This window comes from Ammospiza caudacuta, chromosome 5 (assembly GCF_027887145.1).
Source record: "Ammospiza caudacuta isolate bAmmCau1 chromosome 5, bAmmCau1.pri, whole genome shotgun sequence".
In the NCBI taxonomy this organism is placed as follows: domain Eukaryota; kingdom Metazoa; phylum Chordata; class Aves; order Passeriformes; family Passerellidae; genus Ammospiza; species Ammospiza caudacuta.
In genome coordinates this window covers 24,629,161-24,647,769 of record NC_080597.1, presented here as the reverse complement: position 1 = coordinate 24,647,769, position 18,609 = coordinate 24,629,161, and the positions used below count along the sequence as shown (strand labels likewise).

The following is an 18,609-nucleotide window of genomic DNA, read 5'->3' as shown; positions in this document are numbered from 1 at the left end:
TCCTCAAACTTAATTTAACTCAGTCACCAAGAAATTAGATTTTCCATAAGCAGAATCTGTGCAACAGTATCTGAAAGATCCCAGATTGGAAGTGTTTGATGTGGAATAAGTCTAACTGGTTATTGAATGTTTAAAAGCACCGTGGAAAAAAACTTAATCGTAAATAAAAGCTGAAGCTATCTTATTAAAAAAATTAACACCTACTGAACTGGTGTTATTGAAAACACTGGGAATGAGGTTCTCAAAATTGCATTTATTAACACAGTTTTATATACATAACGTTCTCTACTCCCAAACCAAAGAGACTGGAGTAACAAAATACCCTTTTGTACAATGAGTTAGGAAACATTAAGTATTACATTTGGTCCTTTGTACCTGAGAAGCTGAAAACAGCTGTTGATGGATGTCTAATGCAACTCAAATGTTTTTCTGGTTCAAGGCTGCATTAGGACCTGCAGAGTGTGCCCTTCAGCACCAGGCGTTTGCAGCTGCTGGGGCCATGCAAACCCTTGGTGGCAGGGCTGACAGAGAGCTGGGTGTCCACAACGCCTCAGAGAGCAGCTGCTGCACTTCCAGCAGCCTTGGCACAAGGCTGAACACCTGAGGGCAGTGCTGACAGATGCCTGCTGGGGGTGAGAGCCTGGCCTTTAGCCAGTTCCAACCCTGCCCTGAAGAAAAAAAAAACCCTAGACATGTTTTATATCCCTGCAGAAAATTCATCATCACTTCTGTCACCCCTAGGAATTTCTGAGTGAGCATGTTTGGTTTAGTTTAGGGGATTTTTTTGTTTTAGCTCCATTCTCCTCTCCAGACAACAATTAGGGTCCATTTGGTTCCTGTAATTGTGACAGGAGGTCAAAAGCAACAGAAAGAGTTGTAGCACCACAGCATGAATTTTGCCCCCCTTCCTTATCCTTGTGGGGAGAAAAAAGACTTAATGCAACTCAGCCACGTGACATCCAAACCCAGGACCCACCTTGGATTTCAGATGAGAAAAATCTTTCTGCATGTCTATGCTGCTACATGACAAAGAGAAAGAAGGAAATACAAACTACAGTCCTGTATTAGCAAGAATAGCTCCATTATCACTGTACATGTTTGCATATGCATATATTTTTGCCACATAGAGTATACATTCAGTTCTCCCAGATTAAACAGGCATCTATAAAAATAGGCTATGTTTTTCCTCTAGAATTTCCATCACCAGAACCACAAGAATTTGTTAACTATTGTACACAAAGGCAATGCTCAGTGCACGTTATGTTCAACTGCAAAGTCTTACCTTAGCAAGATAATGTCTCCAAAAGAAAAAATGGAGAAGAGAAAATACAAGTGCAGACTAGAGTGTGAGCTGTGTATTGACTGCACACAGCTCCCTAGCAAGGCCATCCTGGGGAAAGGAACATCATGTGTGGGTGATTCTGCCGTTGCTGTGGAAGAAGGAAATGCAGCACTTAGCCATTCCACTCCACAAACTTGGGTGACTTCAGCAGAGATGGGATTGTGGAAGGATGTGCACAGCAACTGCAGGAGGATGGGAAGCAGCAGCAAGAATGCTGATCTCAGCAATGCTACTGAGCATTCAGTGTGGGCAAGTTTGGTCAAAAAAGTGTACACAAATTAAAAAAAAAACAACCCTGTATCAAAGTAAAAAAGCAAAAACATAAATCAAGTAATGCAGCATTTTTTAGGGCAGTTATAATGAACTAAAAATAAAAACTTTAATGAGCCCAGCTGATTTTAACAGTCCACAAAGCTTGTGTCATGTTCTCAGAACCAATAAACGGAACGTTCATATCAGTCTGGTCTTTCCAGTTGCGACAAAACATTAATCCTTGCTGTCTGAATGTTGAAGTGACAGGCAGGAATGGGCAAATCAAAGTACGTGAGGAATTGTTTAAACCAATGACCCAAGAGTGGGTGGAACAATATGAACCATTAAAACAAACATTAAAGAAAGTTTGGTCTAAAAATACAGTTTAAGAGTGCCAGAAAACCCCCCAGCAAGGGTAGTTCTCTCAGCTGGACTGACTGGAGTAGTGTATTCTGGTTGGTAAGAACTAGAAGGGTGTTAATGTTCTGGGAGATTAAAACACACCCGTATATTTTAATAAAGGTGGTGTTTTCTTTTAACTCTAGCTACTTAAGTTAGGGATCTGAGTAATTCTTGCACAATCTAGAACCTCTACTTGCAGGGATGGACAGATGTTAAATAAGAGTTCTCACAGTGTTCAGCAGCTTCTGAGCCTGCAGTGCAATTATTGTTAATAATCAGGCATGTAAGACTATATGAACAACACACAGTACAACAGACCTACAAAGGCTAGGAAATACAGAATTGAGGCTGAAACTTGCAATTAGGCGCAACATTTCATGAACTGTAGACACTCATCACAGTGCCTGGTCATGAAAGAAAGAGCTGATTGTGGTTCTGTCTTGGCTCTGGATTTCCTTACTTCTGTGGATGCAAATCAAACCTTCGGTGTGAAATGAGAATTTGTTAACATTCACTTTTCTTGTTTCCCCATTCTTCGATAAGGGGGCAAAAACAGGGGGAAATAAATGTTTGATGGGATCCTAAGTTCCCACAGTACAAATACTGTCTATAGTAATAACAAGGGAGTTTGGAATAAAACAGTAATAAGCATTTCCATTTTGCGTAACAGATTTAACATATATTCAGAACATACAGTTACACCCACAGTGTAATCTGTGACTGCATTAAATGCAACAGGATTGCACAATGACATGTCTCAATTATTTTTTGGACAATAGATACAGCCAATATCTGGATTCAGGGGTTTTTTTGGGTTGAAGAGATGCCAGTTCAAACCTTGGACCAACAGCCTATGAGTTTGGGTTTTTTTAAAATGCTATGATAGAGATGCGAGAATGCATCTAGAAATTAATAAGGATTTTTTTATCTGCACATCTGTACTTTAAAATACCTCAAAGGTCAACATTTTATTAAATTATTTTCAATCTAAAGAAAGTGCTGTAAATAATGCAAACTCCTGAAAAATAGGAGTTTCTACAGAAAATACAGACAAACACAGACCTAGCCTCAGTGGATGCTAGTATGCTTCTCTTGGATTTAACAGAGCAAGTAAGTCAAATCTAGAGCTTTAGCCCCTACAGAGTGTTACTGATGAAGACAAGACATGAGTTATTTGAGTAAGTAATCTTCACCCATACCAGCCACATCATTTCACAACAGGCTCTGCAGGTGTAGAGTTGGAAAGATCTCCATTGCTTGCTTTACCAGATTCTTCTACAAAGACAAAAAAAAAAAGCATGGATGATGTTTAACACTGTATTTGAAACAAAACCCCTCAAATTCTAGCGTATACATATATATCACATATATATATATATATATATATATATATATGATACTGATGTCCACAGGAACACCTTATGCAGTATTTCACAGTCAGCATATGCAACCTGATCTCGCAGCACAAGACCTTTGAAGAAATTCCTATCTGGGGTGAAAGGTTCTTCAATCAGCAGTACTTGTCTAAAAATTACATATACAATGCTCACACATTTCAGAGTCCAAGTCCAAAGATCATGGTAGAGGGCATAGATATTATTACCATGTTGAAAACTCTCCACCCTGGTATGCATTTCCAGTTTTTCTCCCTGCAAAATACATTGCCTGGGGAACTGAACCAGTATCATAACAGAGAATATTTAACCTCAAATATAATTAGCTGATGTTCTCCAGAATGATCTCCTACAAACTCCACAGCAGCATGTCTATTCTTCCCACAATTCTTGGAGTTCTTTGAATTTGTTTATTTTTTTTTCATGCACTGAATATTTATCTGAGCAACTTCACTGAATATGATCAAATATAAATTAATGCTAAAAGAATTTTTCTTTACAAACTGTTTTTCTAGTGCAGAAGAAAACTAATCTTTTTCTCCAGTGACTATAATCTCACAGGTCACTCGTGCCTTTGTCAGAAGTACAGTGGAGAATTATTTACCAATTCAGATTTTAAGATACTACTGTTCCTTGAGTTTCTAAGTAACTTGTGACCAAACTACATTTCTGTATCTTAATCCTTAGGAGCATTCTCATTTCTTTGGAAAGAATTTTCCCAAGAGAATCAGAATTCATGAGGGAGAATATACAACCAGAAATAGAAATGCAAAATACCAGTGTTACCTAGTCAAGAGACCACACCACAAATTAAGATCTTATCCTTTGAATATAGAATTTAATGGGAGAACAAGCATATCAAACATCTAAATATCTATAGTAATTGTATCATCTGCTATGTAAGTTGAAAGTCAGCCAGTACAAAAGGTGAAAACCACCACCTAAGGCTGTTATTGTCAACATTGGTAACTGAAGAGGTAAGGATGCTGAAGTTACTGAATTTAATATTACTGCAAGTATGCAATTCTCCCTGTACCGGGCTTTACAGCCCATTTTTTGTCAGCTGGGTCTTCTGTGGTGGTGTATTTTTTTTCCCACACTCCAGAAGCCCAGCTTGGAATTCACATATTCCAAAGAAGGACTTCTTGAGCTGTTCTTGCTGAGTCTAAATCACCCATGACCACATAAACCTCTCTCACTAACCTATGAACAAGAAAGCAGATATTAAAAAAAAACACTATTAAGGCACACAATCTCATTAGCCAAAATGATCTACTTATAGGATTCACTCACCTTCTTTTTCTTTCTTTTCCTGGCTTTCTTCTGCTGCAGTTTTATCTGCTCTGAAAAAAATTCTTGCACTACTTAGCGAGAAATAGAGGAGTTCAAATTCCTAAGGTAAAAGATAAAGAGGAGCATCAGTGTATCACAAACATGTAGACAAATATCAATGGGATTTTTCATTAGTATCTTAGGCTCCTAGATTTCAGTATCTAAATCACTTAAATGCTCTTGAAAATCTTCCTCCTTTCATTCCTTATTCACACACATTTTACAAAGCAAACATCAAATTACATTAAAGGGCAACCTAAGCAAAGCAGCATCACTGCAATAAATCTGTCACTGATCTGCTGAGGCTGAAAATGAGGTTTGTAACAGCAGTGAGAGCAACTTGCCCATGGAAACTCATGCAGCCAATAGTTTAAACAACCACAAGCCTGTATGAACAAGGCTCAGCGATGTGTTTTTTTAACAGAGGACCAAGCAGTGCACACTCCTGGGAACCATGAGGGCATACAGGGCCTTATGTATTCCAACAAGACATTACAGCATGTAATCATGGGTTGTAAAAATAGCCATTGACAGATTTGTCCCATAGGCTTCTCCAATCAAGAGAGAGAAAGCACCACACCATAGATGAAACCTGAGCTGCTGTGCTCAAAAATTCAAATACACCTTTCCTCTCTTTGATAGGTAATGCATCATTCATTATGCATCATGCAGCTCAGAATTAACACACAGGCAGCTCTGAGGGTTCACAGCGTTATGTGCAATCCTTGTTATAAGAAGTTTAACCAAAAGATATTTTCTCCTATTTAAGCATTTATGGTTTAGTTGCATTAGCCTTCAAATTCCATGGGACAAAGAATTCCAATGAAACAGGTCTTCAAATATCACAAAAACCAATGGTATTCCCTCCAGGTCATACACCAAGTCTTTATGCTCTTTCTGCACTGTTGCTGTAGTTAGTGTTCAGGACTTTGCTCTCAATGTGTTCCATTAGAACAGTTACCTGATTTGTAATGAGTAAGTGTTGAACTCAATACAGAACAGAAATTGTTACCAGAACACCTAACCAGGCTCACGCTGTACCTGTAAACAAACTTCCAGTCGCTTGTGGGTAAGGTTCATAGTCTGTAGTAGTTTTTCATCTTGATTAGTGGACTGTATGTTCTGTTGCTTAGCTACTGCTCTTATTTCCTTCACATACTTCTCTCTAACAGACTGGAACCAGTGCAGAGAATCAAACTCCTGGTACTGATCCAAAAGCTTCAGAATGTAAGCCACACCTAGTCATTAACAAACCATGTATTGAAGTCAACATGCAATTAGCAAAACATTTTGTGAACGTCTTCAGTGGATGAACCTAAGTTAATATTTCCATGCAAATATAATTTAAATTGCTATTAACTTACAAGTAATCTATCAGGAAAAATGACAATAAAGAACAAGCTTAAATTTTTATAAAACATCACTTCTCCAAATACTTGCGTTCCTTCTCATCTGGATGAGAACCACAAGCTTGGAAAGAAATTTGGAAACACCAATGTGTTAAAACTGTCTGCTCCCATACACACCTATTCCATGGTTAGGAAATTCTGACCACAACCATAACCCTCAAATCCCTTGTGCTGAAGCAAAGAGAAATCCAAATAAATTATGGAATTTTTAATTATGGGAACAAAGTATAAACAAAACTTTTCTTGCAAATGTCCATTATGTTGGCTTACCCAAAGGTTAGTGAGAATGCTGAAACTTACCCATGGCAAACCCATCATCAGTGAAAGCCGCTCCACTTTTGTTCTTCTTATTCAACTTCTCCTTGCAACTGATTGAATGCTCCACAAAATTGAGAGTCTGAAAGAATGACAGGCTGTCTTGGAATCACAAAGAAACTCACAAATGTCACAAAGCATTGTGATACATGCTACTACAGTCTAATACAAAACATTTAAACACAGCCCTGATCTGACAAGACCTTTTTGAAGCAAGCCCTGGTGCAATGCAGACACTCACCAGGGGGGGAACAATGATGTAGAAGTTCCGCAAGTGCATGTTCTTCGTGCTGCGGAACTCGGAGGCAAACACATCCACCAGCATTTTGAAGTACTCTGTTCCCTCTGCAAAGTTCCGGGTCAGGTCACTCAGCACAGAGTCCAGCTGCCTGCAAGGGATGAGCAATGAGTTACCTAGTTCTGCTGAAAACCCCCTTGCTTACCCACCTCTTGGAAAACAACCCTCTCTTTGCCCTTTGCCAGTGTCCAGGATTTGGGAGAGTACCCTCCCTCTACAGCCCATTTGAATAGTGGTTTTTGATTTCATTGTCTCAAAAAAAGGCCTGTGAATAGAACACTTGCATCTTTTTTACCTAAGACCCTGAAAATTTTAAAAGTAGAGCTCGGGCACACAGTGAGGAAAGCTTGTTAGCTTTTGAACAAGGATTTCTTCATGAAATCAGGTTCTAGGTCTATTACTATCAATGCTACTTCACATTTTCAAAACAACTGCTTCTATTTGCTTTGCTTAGAAACAAATATTTTTGCATAAAGGCAGCAGAACTTTTAACACATACACACACAAACAACTAATAGCTGCATTTAGTAGCATATAATGTCAATTTTCTCATCCCACCCCTGCCCCAGACCTCAAATGATGTTAGTGTACCTTGCTGCTTTTTGTGTTTCTTCTGAGAGACCTTCTTCTTTCACCAGCTCTTCAAAGTTAACAATATCTTCCAGATCAGGAACAAACCTGAAAATTTACTGTTTGCTAGGATTATGCTCATTGAAGTATCTACCCTAATTTATAATTTACTTAATTTAACCTTCTGGGCTTGAACTACTTAGTTCAAGTTATGTCATATCTGTCTCACATTCTCATCCAAGCATTATTAACCTCATTTCCAAACACAGACACATCATCAGTTGTACTTCTGTTTTTACTGGGCTATCATCTCCTCCCTCTAGCACTGGATACTCTTGGTAACTCTATGTTTCCTACTATTTGCAAGAAGACTAACTATTCCTTATTATGGAAAAGTTACTATGTTTTAATGACTTTTCATAAACACAGACAAAATCTGTACAGAAAAAGGTATGAAAGGAATGTGTTTTCCAAGTTCCTCAATGTTTCTATTATTTTTCCTTAACACATCCTTGAAATTATTTAACATCACAAATTGCTGGCTTATGGACTAATATCTTACCAATGTGTACATTCTATTAACTCTTTTGCCATGTTTTTGCATGCTTTGATAGAAATTGTTTTATTTTTAGTGATTTATGTCCATGACTGTACAGTGTTGAATCCCAGCACTGTCTTCAAGAATTACACTTAAATGAAAGCATATAAATGGAGCTTTTCAAAATTGATGGGGAATAGGTAAGCGTTTAGGGAATATCAGCAAGAATAGAGAGCAAGGGGAAGAGAAGGAGCTAAGAGAAAAATGAACTATTTGTAGAAATACCTAATGGCACTACTGCAGCAGTGAAGTCCACCAGATCTTATCATTCGTACATAACCCAAAGCGTTGCCTATAAAAACAAGAAAAAAAAAAGAAACAATTTATAATTACTTAAACACACACACACTCTGCATAGTTCCTATAGGCTCTGAAATGTAAATTAAAGTTGCCATGTAGTTCTGGCACAGAAATTGGCTCTGAAAGCTAAGTTAAGAGAAGTTAAATTGAACCCTGCTATCAAAAGTCTATGTAAAAAAATAAAACAAAAATGCATCATCAAGCAAGGTTTTGTCCACTTCAGTACAAACTCTTTCCAGTGGGCACATTAAACAGTTGTAAGTTCTGATCAGTTCTGCACATTTACAGCATCAGTGGCTGAAAATATCATTGTCACATCATGCATCCCTCAAGGAGGATACTTCAGCTGGATATATGGCTCATTTTTGAAATACACGAAACTAAGCACTAATAGGTTTTTATTAGGAAATACATTCAACATGGGTAAAAGTCAGTTCCAAAACAAAGAAAAGAACTAAAAAGGGAACAGGAATCTTTGCAAGCTATAACTGTATTTTAGATTAAGACATGTAAAGGCCATTTCTGCATAAATAGGTGAAAGCATGTTCTTAGCATGGGATACAAGTGAACTATTTTCCATCTGAGTGGAAATAAATCTAGCTTTAGCCTCAGCTAAAAGGTCAGTTACTAGGTGATGAAGATCTTTTACATTTAATAACATTTACAACACGTTAGATAGCATTTCGTACCAATTTGACTTATGAGTTGTCTGAACTGGTCAAGATAGCTCTGGCCATCTGGAGTTATTCCAAGTTTTCTGATGCCACGGTTGAATTTATCTGCTCTTTCAAAGGGATACTAGAAAAAAAATTTTAAATTATTTGTAATAATTACCTACCCTTAGCAAAAAAGTTTTTCATCACATCAATAAAGTTCTATTTGAAATGTAGTTCTACGTCACATTTACAGCTTTTTTTTTTTTATAAATTATAGACCTGCTTGTCTGTATTAGTTCCCAAGAGTCATTTTACTAAGTCACTTCTGCAAGTTGACAAGTTAAATAGTTTTACTTTGAAAAAGAAAGTATTCTTAAACAAATAAGCACTGGAGACGTAAAGAAGCTAGCAGTCTATTTTACGAAATACATTGTCTCTCTCATTTTTAAGACAATCTTCTAGGATGGAAAACCTCATTCCCAAATCCTGACATACTAGAATGAGTGCTACATGATCATCATTTTGGATTCCATTCAAGTAAGCTCATTATTCAAAACTGAAAACTATTATGCATGAGTTGAACAAGAAGCAACCTTCAACAGACTACAACTCCATCAAATCATCCTTAAGCCACTGAAGAGAATGATTTTAGCCAACTCCAGATTTACACAGCAGACAGAATGAAACAAAGCCCTCCTGAATACAGACATTGGTAACACTGCATTTTGCCAGGAGAAAAGCTGTCCCTTTGTCTGGGGATACACATTTGAATAATAGCAGGGTTATGGTTTGGTCACATGACAGTAGCACTTCTTTTAGAAAAATACTTTTGAGCCTTCAAAAACTACTATACCTTGTGATCACTTTGATCTTTGACTTCCCTGAAGAATCTGATGTCTTTGATAAGTCTGGATTTGATATGTTCATCATACATGAACTGGCTAAAAATGTAAAACTTTTTCCTCAAGAACTGGTAAGTGAAATTTACCTTGAAGGCAAGAAGAAAAAAAAATCAAAATCAAATCAAATCAAAAAAGTTAACAAAGTAAAACAAAGACATCTAAGACCCTGTTTTCACCACATGCCTGAGTAACTTCTAATGCAAGTTCTCAACTTACTTTAATTTCACTGTTTTAAAAGAATAAGGAAAAATGAATAAACATTCTCCTGGAAGGCCTTCCAGGAAAGGACCAAGGAACAAGGTCAGTATTTCAGTTGATCCCCTGCCCTACACAGCCATTAGTTTATCTGGAATACCCTGTAACTGCCCTTTTGAAACAATACAAAGATCAAGTAGAAACAGGCAGACACGATCAACTTCCTCAGTCTGTAGAATCTTCATAACCTCCTGACACAAATTTTTTACTTCCTCAAAAAGTTTTCTAAAGTACTTTCTTATCTCAATAATTCTCATGTCTGCCAAAACAACTTAACTCACCATCACAAGTGAGTAAATCTACATCACCAAAAAATAATGTTTGTAGCAGCATTTTTTGAGACAGTCCCCACTGTCCCAGTCTCAGAAAAAAAGTGAAAGAAATCATCAAAACTTTTAGTAATTTCCACTTCTGAAATAATGACTTGAGAATGGGTTCAATATTTCAACCAATTCATTTTCTTTTTTTTTTTTCCTTATTTGATAGAGCCAGAAGAATAGAAAAAAGGAAACAGCAACAAGGTAGAACTGAAGTAGCAGACTGAAAAGCACTGACCTGAAAACACCTTTGTCACTCTATCCAAATTTGAGAATCCCAATGACAAATTCCTGCTGTAGCAGACACAATGCACCTCTTTGCATTTACCTTGCAAAGAGGCAAATACCTTTGGCTGGTTAAAATGGCCACCTACACCTCAGACATCATTTAAAGCTTTGTAATAGGAACCCATTTTTCCAACAAGCGATCAGAGGTCTGTAGCTTTATTTTGCAAATCGAAAAGCTCGTATTTCTTAAGCATAACAATTACAAGAAGAACTTCAAAAATCCACATTGCATTTTTTCAAGATTTGCTTTAATAGAGAGATACTTTTGCTGCAGTTAAGTGCCAATAAGGAGAAAATCAGGCCATACTGTCCAGAACAGTCCAACCAGCACATCTATTTCTCCTTTGATGTGGTTTTAGATTGCTTCCTTAACATATAGGTAACTGGAAGTGATAACACTCAAAACATTGTGATTTGTGCCATATCCAAGAACTCATTTGTTTTATTAATTCATGCAGAACATTATTACTGCATTATTAAAACTGCATAACCAAATAAACTATTAGGAGATGCAAGGAGGAGGTTTTTGTGCACAATCACAAACAAATAACCCAACAGCAGCAGTGCAAAAGATACTCACTGTTGTGTTCATGATTCCTGTTCCGTGAGTTCGAATTGAGTTAGCAATGTGTCGGATATTGATGGTGTTCAAGTGTTTGTTATTACTTGTTCTTTCAATGAAGATCTGGGAGGCAGGGAGGGAAAATAAAGTTAAGTACTCCAAACTGGTTCTGTGATAAATTATTGATCAAATTAGCCCATATCCTAAGAGCAGCTGATAACTGGTGATTAGGGAAAGAACCAAGAAAATCCAGCATGGATACAATGAACTTTATTTAGTCAATTCTTCCAACTTCAACACAGCATTGATTCAACAATTCTAAGGCAGATGTTGCACTAAAGACTCCCATATCTGAGATTATATCCTACATTAAGTGGTCTAAATTCTTTTGGCACCTGTTTGCACTTTTGACCCCACATATATCACAGCAATGAGTTCCACTACTGAATTTTAAGCTATGAAAAAAGGTACTTATTTTCTTTCAGGAAGCTGCTCATTTTTGTAATAGGCACCTCATTCTCACACTGTGAGAAACCCCAAAGGTTTGTTCCCTGTCCATGTTCTCCATGTCATTCGCCACTTCATCTCTCCAATAAGCCATTTTCAGATACACATTTTTCAAGCTCAAAAATCATAACATACTTAGTATGTTCTTATAGAGCAGCCAATTATCCTTGCTGTCATCTGGCTTCCCTGGAAAATTGACATGCAGTGATCCTACTCGCAACACATTTCTAAAATATGCTACACAACATTCTCCAAAACCAAGCCATAGCATCCCCCAAGATGTTTTTCTAGAGCACCAATACCATTTTATAGCCTCTCACTATGCATGTTCTGCCTGGGTTTTTTTACACGTACTACACTCTGCATTTCGCAATCCCTTCAAATTGGAGCCAAATGCCAGGAAAAGTATGGGATATACCTTACCTGATTATTCAGATTGTAGAGGTAGCGGGATACAAAAACATGAATATTTCTCATGATTTCCAAAACATCCAGACCCTGAAACAATATTATTTATTGAGAATTACTATGATAAGACTTCTCAAGACCTCCTGACACACCTAACCACTAAGGTGCAGAAATGCTATTTATGCAGTTATTTCAAGGTATTTTAGAAAGCAGTGTCTTTCTTTGCAAAATGAAGAACCTCTTAACAATTTTTGTTTGGTGTCTGAAAGATAACACTTAGAGGAGAAAAAAGCAGCTCAGCCCATGTTTTAATATTTGCACTCCTGCCTGGCTTTTTCCAGCTTCACCTGAAAGTAAGGAATTCTCCAGCCTATTCCACAAGGTGGAATTAAACAATAAAAAATTAAAAATTGAGATGTATCTGTTTTCACATTCTAAAATATAGAATCTTGCCTTAGAGATTCCTACAGACATACAGATGTCTACAGAGAAATAAGCAACTAGCTAATTATCAGTACTGTTGACCCAACCTGTAAAAAATACTGAAGTTTGCTATCTAACAGTATAAATTTTACAACTGTATACGCTATTTCCCCTAAGGAGTCCTTTAATTATCATTGTGCCTAGAGATGATGCTATTTAATTTATATACCCTATTTCCAGTTGTGCCAGGGATTTCATCACGCTTTTGAGGCTGGGGGTTTTTGAAGTGTGAGGTGTCTTTGTTGTGAAGTACAGTTCATACCAGAATCAATGTTATGAAACCAATTTGTTAAATTGTTTAGTTCTTTGTAACAATGTGCTGATCAAATACGGCCAAGAGAAAACCAAAGCTGGAAACAGAAACTGATCTACAGCACTTCTGCGCCAAAAAAACAGCTCAAGTTCTTAGTTCTATGCAGTCTTTCAACTTAGGAAGACACAGCCATTATGAACATTAGAAAAAAAGGGGCTGTGTTTCTAAGAGCCTTCACCAATGTGCTAACCTAAATGAGGGAAAGAAGCAAACTGTCAAAAATGTCCAAGATATTGTAACTCCAGAAAGAAAGTCTCCAGAACTATGCAATATGTAGACCCTGTAACAGTGAATATCTTCACCACTAACTTGATGACTCCACAACTTTATTCTGAATGTCACCATGTTTAGCAGCTTTTAGGAGGCTCTAAATCACTCTCCTAGAATCTAATTCACAGGTGTCCCAAAGTCTTCCATCTCCAGCCTGTGAAATAATTTCTCTTGATGATCATTAAGCAAAAGCTAGCAATAAACCAGGGAGAAAGACCCATCACTCAAAGGTCATTCCAGACTTGTAACAGTTGTCTTGGCAGTTTGCCAAACTGCTGACACTGAATTTTCAAGAACACTGTCTCTGGGTTTGCATACTCAATTCATTTCATTACATTACATTAAAAAAATTAAAAATTCAAGTCCAACATAACATTAATGAATATCAGTGTGATCTCCAAAGGCAGATACAGATGCTGTCTCACAATTCAACCAGAAATTAAAGGTCACTTTTTCCAAACAGTTCTCTGCTCTTTGATACTTTCATTTCAGTGATTCAGTCCTATGACAGTGGAATGGTGGTTTAAATTCTATTTCTGCCCTGTGGGCACTGTACCTGCTCCAGAGTCTGGCTGGGAAGGTGAGCCTCAGTCATACTTAAACCATAGCGCTGGGTTGCCAAATTTCTCATCTCGCTGTAGGTGGCCCAGTCGTGAAGTGCTACAGTTGTTAAGTTGTAGAAGGTCTTGTCCAAATAATGAGTTACATAAGCTGTGAACACGAAGGATGAACTAAAATAATGCTATCTATTTAGTTACGAAAGTGTGTAAAGAAGTGAAAAGATATACAAAGCCAAAGTATAAGAGATGAAAATAATAGAACCAAGCAAATGCATAACTCCTTACCTTTTATGTCAATGAACCGATTGAAAAAGCGTATTGGGTTCAGAAAGAAGAAGTGAGCCAGGTCCTTCATGCCAGCTCTGAAGGGGTTTCTGTCATCTAGCTTCAGGTGAGTGTGAACTGATAAGCGCAGGTCCTTTTCTATCTCTTTACATAATTTGTCCAGCAAGTGCTATTCAAAAAAGTTAAAAAAACAAAAACAAAAGGAAAACCCACCAAAACACCAAACAAACACACAAACAACACACACAAAAAAAAAGTCACGTTCAGTGTCCACTTACAATGCTCTGTTAGAAGAATCAACATTTCTCTCCACAGATATGTGTAAGACTGATTAAGCTCATGAAGAAAGCTTTGCTTTGGTAAGGCCATACCAGTCAAAGAGAATAAATACTTGGGAACCAGAAAGATACTGATTTCCTGTGTTCTTGTTCTAGTACAAATAGCAAGGAAAAGCTACCCAGCTCAGAAAACATAAAGGTTTACCTACCTAATGTCATTTTTTACATGCTTAAAACTTCCACATGCAAGTTTAACACAACTCAAGTATTCTCACTTCTCATTTTAAGGGGAACTAAGCTTAGGGCTCTCTATCTAAATAGTAAGAACAAATTCAGTGAGGAAGAGTCTTGCAATAAGAAATTTGGTCTGATTTTCTGAATAATATGTAATGTTTTGTCTTGAACTAGTCAAATAAAAAGCATATTTCAAAGGTTAAAAACTAAGACTTGGGAAATCCAAATTTGAATTTTCTTTGTCAAATCTCCTTCATAATTCTAGATAATAATTCACTCAAGAGGGCATCTGTATTTACACACCCTTCACTACTAAAAGCCATGCATGGAAACTAAGAACAGTAGCATTGATTTTAGGCATTCATCCAAACAGAAGCTAATCTGAAAAAAGCACTCCTCTGTCTGCACATTCAAATCTATAACTGAGGTTTTGTAAATTTACATAATTTAGAGTGCAGTATTTTCATGTTCCCAGCCAACACAGATACCATTAAACATGAGTCTTAAATAACCAAAATTGTCAGTCAAACCAAACACTTTCCTATTTATTAAAACACTTCACACCAAAGTTCTCTGTGCTATTTTTACAGATCATATCAGATTTGCTACAAAAAATGCTAATCTGAGCTAAAGATATTTCAAGCACAGTGGTGTGTTTAATTCCCAACCACAAAAAATTACCTCATTGAGCACTTCCATGATTTCTTTGTCATAGCATTCCAGAAGCACCTCATAAGATTCCAAGTGTCTTGCATACATCATAGCAGGTACACAGTCCCGTAGTGCACTAAACATATACTTATTAAAAAACACATATTATTAACAGACAGATATGTCACCAGCACCTCAAACAGAGTTCAAAGCTATCAAAAATCAGAACCACTAGTCTTCCCATTTTCATTAAAAACTGACTTCATAAACCCTACTGAAGTGTCCTGTACTTAATCTGAGGTATTATTTGCTACTGACTGGAAGATCCTAATTATTAGCTATTTCATCAGAAATTATTTGCACTTTATTTATTTCAGTACTATAGAACCTTGGAACAGACATTTGATTTTTATCAGGATTATCATGCCAAAGCCTGATTCACATCTGCAGAAAGCACACATTACTTCAACATGAGGAGAAGAGATGAGGGGTGGAAAAAACTACAGAACAACTATCTAACACAGAACCCCTGAACACAGTGATAAATGCTTTAGAAATATGTAACCACAAAGAGGAACAAAGACTTTTAATGTTCAAGTCTAGCTGGTGTTCATTTCAAATTAGAATGAAGAGAGAAACAAAGAGACAGACACAGAGTCAACAATAGCAACCCGAGATTTTTTAAAGAAATCTAATAGATTTAGAACAAATATTGCTTTTATATCCTCCAGGATGAGAAGAAATGTCTGACTCAGTAGTAGTCAGGGATTTGCTTTTTGAGCTCTTCATTTAAGAGCTTCAGTCTGAGGTTTATCATTTATTCATCTGAATCTGTCACAACAATTTTAACATTATTACTTACATGTAGTCTAGCAGAATCCACTGCATTTTCATAGACATCATCTAAATAGATTGGAAAGACAGCTCGATGCCAGTATAAGAAACAACAGTCACATTGTGCTTGAACTCTGGAATAAAAGTTTAATTGTTAGACACAGATTTGGAAGAAGCCATTGCTTCACTAACACACTAACACAGTGAGTGTGTTTAAACTAAAGACAAGTGCATTTCAAGCCTAAGTTTTACAGCATTACTTTAATGTTCCAGATGCACTGACCATCAGAAGAAAGTTCTTTATTAAAGAACTTTTTTTTTCCACTAGCCTATTTATAAATCAAAGGTACTTGCTTTTGAGAAAAAGTTAACTCAGTCTCTGAAAGACTTAAATCTTATATTACAGCAAATTCCTAAATAACTGTTGTCTTACTACATGCAATTAATAGCCTAGAGATCAAACATATTTTTAAATTTCTCCTGTAAGTCAAAGGAGAAACAGTCCTCTCCTGATAAATTCCTGGGATAAATGCAGACAGGTTGTATCTCATAAGTCAACCACCAAGAGAGCCCGTATTGGCCTTATCCCAGGCAGAGCATGAGCCTGGGATCTCTGTCCCCAGGGGCACAGAGTGCCAGAAGTTAGCTCGCTTAGACCAAGATGCCACGGGTCAAACTGCCAGCAAGCAGGGTGAGATTCAGCTCTTGTAGTGATTAGCCAGCTCATAAGATTTCAGCTTGCTGCTGGGTAACTTTGCCCTTGGCTCGAGGCTCCAGCAGATGGAGAGAGATGAGAAGGAAGAAGACGCCGGCTATAACAAGAAGATGGCTTTATTTGGGGAGTCCATGAAGGGTCTCAGCTCTTCTTCTTCTAAGTTAGTAGGGGTACAGTATGCTACTTTTATAGCCTTGGCCAGAATCCAAGCTTCACCAATGGCAAAGGGTTAGAGGGACCATAAAGTGACGAATACAAGCTTTTTCCTTAAAAGGGTATAAAGATAGGCTCTGAGTCAGGGGGTGAGGAACTTCTCTGCTGCTGTGTCAGCATTCCTATTGTTAAATCCTCCATGGTGCCTTTGCTAAACCAGTGGGGTTTACTACAAACCACTAAAGGTGTTTGTCTCTCCCCTAAAAACTGCATGGAACCCAGATATCCACCTGGCTTACAAATGGCCAGCATGATGTAACTTGAGTGTGCACAGAAACTACAGTAGCAGTAAAACATGGTTCACATGTAAACTAGCAGCCCAATCTCCCAAACAGACTGATATTAACTCAGAAATTTTGGGGTTGGGTTAACGGGAACACTTCAGATTATCATAAAACCAAGTCATCCAAGAAAGTCACAGAATTTCTAAACAATCAACAACCAGGTGAAACATAACTTGCACAAAGACAAGTGAGCTTCGTGCTTAACTCTGTAATTCTTTCTGTTCGTTCCTGGTCTAAAAAACATGCAAAAATCACCACCAGCATGCAGAGACCAGATTTTACCATTCACACAGTGAGGATCCACCACCCCCAAGACACTATGCTACCTTCTATATACTGCTGTCATTGCTTACCTCTCTGTAAGTTCACTGATCAAGTCCAGTTTTTTCAAAACTAACTGAAGGGGAATAAGTTCTTCATCTTTAAATGTTTTCTGTAGAAATGAAGAAAAAAAAAAACCCAAGAGATCACAAGCTGATACTTTTTCATAAGACACTCCACCAAACAAATGAAGGGCTGGCACAATGATGGCACTTACCATCTGTGTTCCCACACTCAGTGCAAGGGAAACAATCAGTCGCCTCTGTTTTGTGCTTGGCCCATTGAGGGTGTTCTCAGCCAACACCAAAGCAGAGAGGACATCCAGGCGCTGCTCACTGTACTTTCTATCAGAAATCACCCTTTTCTTGATGACAAAAAGACACAGAAATTCAGAGAAAAGTTACCTAAGCCTAAAGGCAATAGCTTACTACTTCTTCCCAAAGCTTGCGGACTAGTCATAAATTGACTATTTCTGCAAATATATTTTGTGAACAGACTTAACTGAATCCAAATTCACTTACTCTGCCAATTCAGTGATATTACCTGTCTATACTCTTGGAATATGTGCAGCCAACATGAACATAGTTTAAGTCATACTAATGGATCCTTCTATTTACCAACATTTGCCTTTTAACATATTTTCTGATAAGCAGTCAAAATATCAAGACCTGTTCACACAAGTGTTTAATATCCTTCAGTGCAAAAGTTTTAACATATTTTTCTTAACTTAAAAATAATTGCAATGTAATTACAGCTATAATTTGAAATGTTTATGAAAGATATATATAGATATAGATATAGATATAGATATAGATATAGATATAGATATAGATATAGATATAGATATATATAGATATAGATATATACATGAAGCGTTTGAAGATACACAATTTTTCTTAGTGACTTTGAAGTTTGGAAACTCCTCAGTTCAATTTATATATCTGTATATAAATTTTTATAGATACAACTATTTTTTTGCTTACCCTAGAAAATATAGAGATGCCAGATACATAAATTGAGATTACAGTCAAATAAAAAGGAAATTTCATAGCTGCACCAGT

The 18,609-nt window shown here is 37.1% G+C and overlaps 1 protein-coding gene across 2 annotated transcripts in view; it reads right to left on the bottom strand.

Annotated features, from left to right (window-relative positions):
- Positions 1 to 233: 233 nt before the first annotated feature.
- Positions 234 to 18,609, bottom strand: part of WASHC4 (WASH complex subunit 4) — a 39,341-nt gene continuing 20,965 nt past the window's right edge. The window contains exons 17-34 of one of the 2 annotated variants that reach the window (XM_058806006.1): positions 17,766 to 17,912; positions 17,581 to 17,660; positions 16,044 to 16,149; positions 15,212 to 15,328; positions 14,019 to 14,187; positions 13,730 to 13,884; positions 12,123 to 12,197; positions 11,211 to 11,315; positions 9,722 to 9,856; positions 8,902 to 9,010; positions 8,138 to 8,204; positions 7,336 to 7,422; positions 6,688 to 6,835; positions 6,432 to 6,528; positions 5,764 to 5,960; positions 4,684 to 4,783; positions 3,196 to 3,271; positions 234 to 2,477 (exon numbers count right to left, since the gene is read on the bottom strand). In XM_058806006.1, coding sequence (XP_058661989.1) covers positions 3,204 to 3,271; positions 4,684 to 4,783; positions 5,764 to 5,960; positions 6,432 to 6,528; positions 6,688 to 6,835; positions 7,336 to 7,422; positions 8,138 to 8,204; positions 8,902 to 9,010; positions 9,722 to 9,856; positions 11,211 to 11,315; positions 12,123 to 12,197; positions 13,730 to 13,884; positions 14,019 to 14,187; positions 15,212 to 15,328; positions 16,044 to 16,149; positions 17,581 to 17,660; positions 17,766 to 17,912 — 1,962 coding nt within the window. In that variant the 3' untranslated portion in view covers positions 234 to 2,477; positions 3,196 to 3,203. Of the gene's footprint in view, positions 3,272 to 4,683; positions 4,784 to 5,763; positions 5,961 to 6,431; positions 6,529 to 6,687; positions 6,836 to 7,335; positions 7,423 to 8,137; positions 8,205 to 8,901; positions 9,011 to 9,721; positions 9,857 to 11,210; positions 11,316 to 12,122; positions 12,198 to 13,729; positions 13,885 to 14,018; positions 14,188 to 15,211; positions 15,329 to 16,043; positions 16,150 to 17,580; positions 17,661 to 17,765; positions 17,913 to 18,609 lie in introns of both variants that reach the window. The other variant, XM_058806005.1, reaches the window with a different exon arrangement.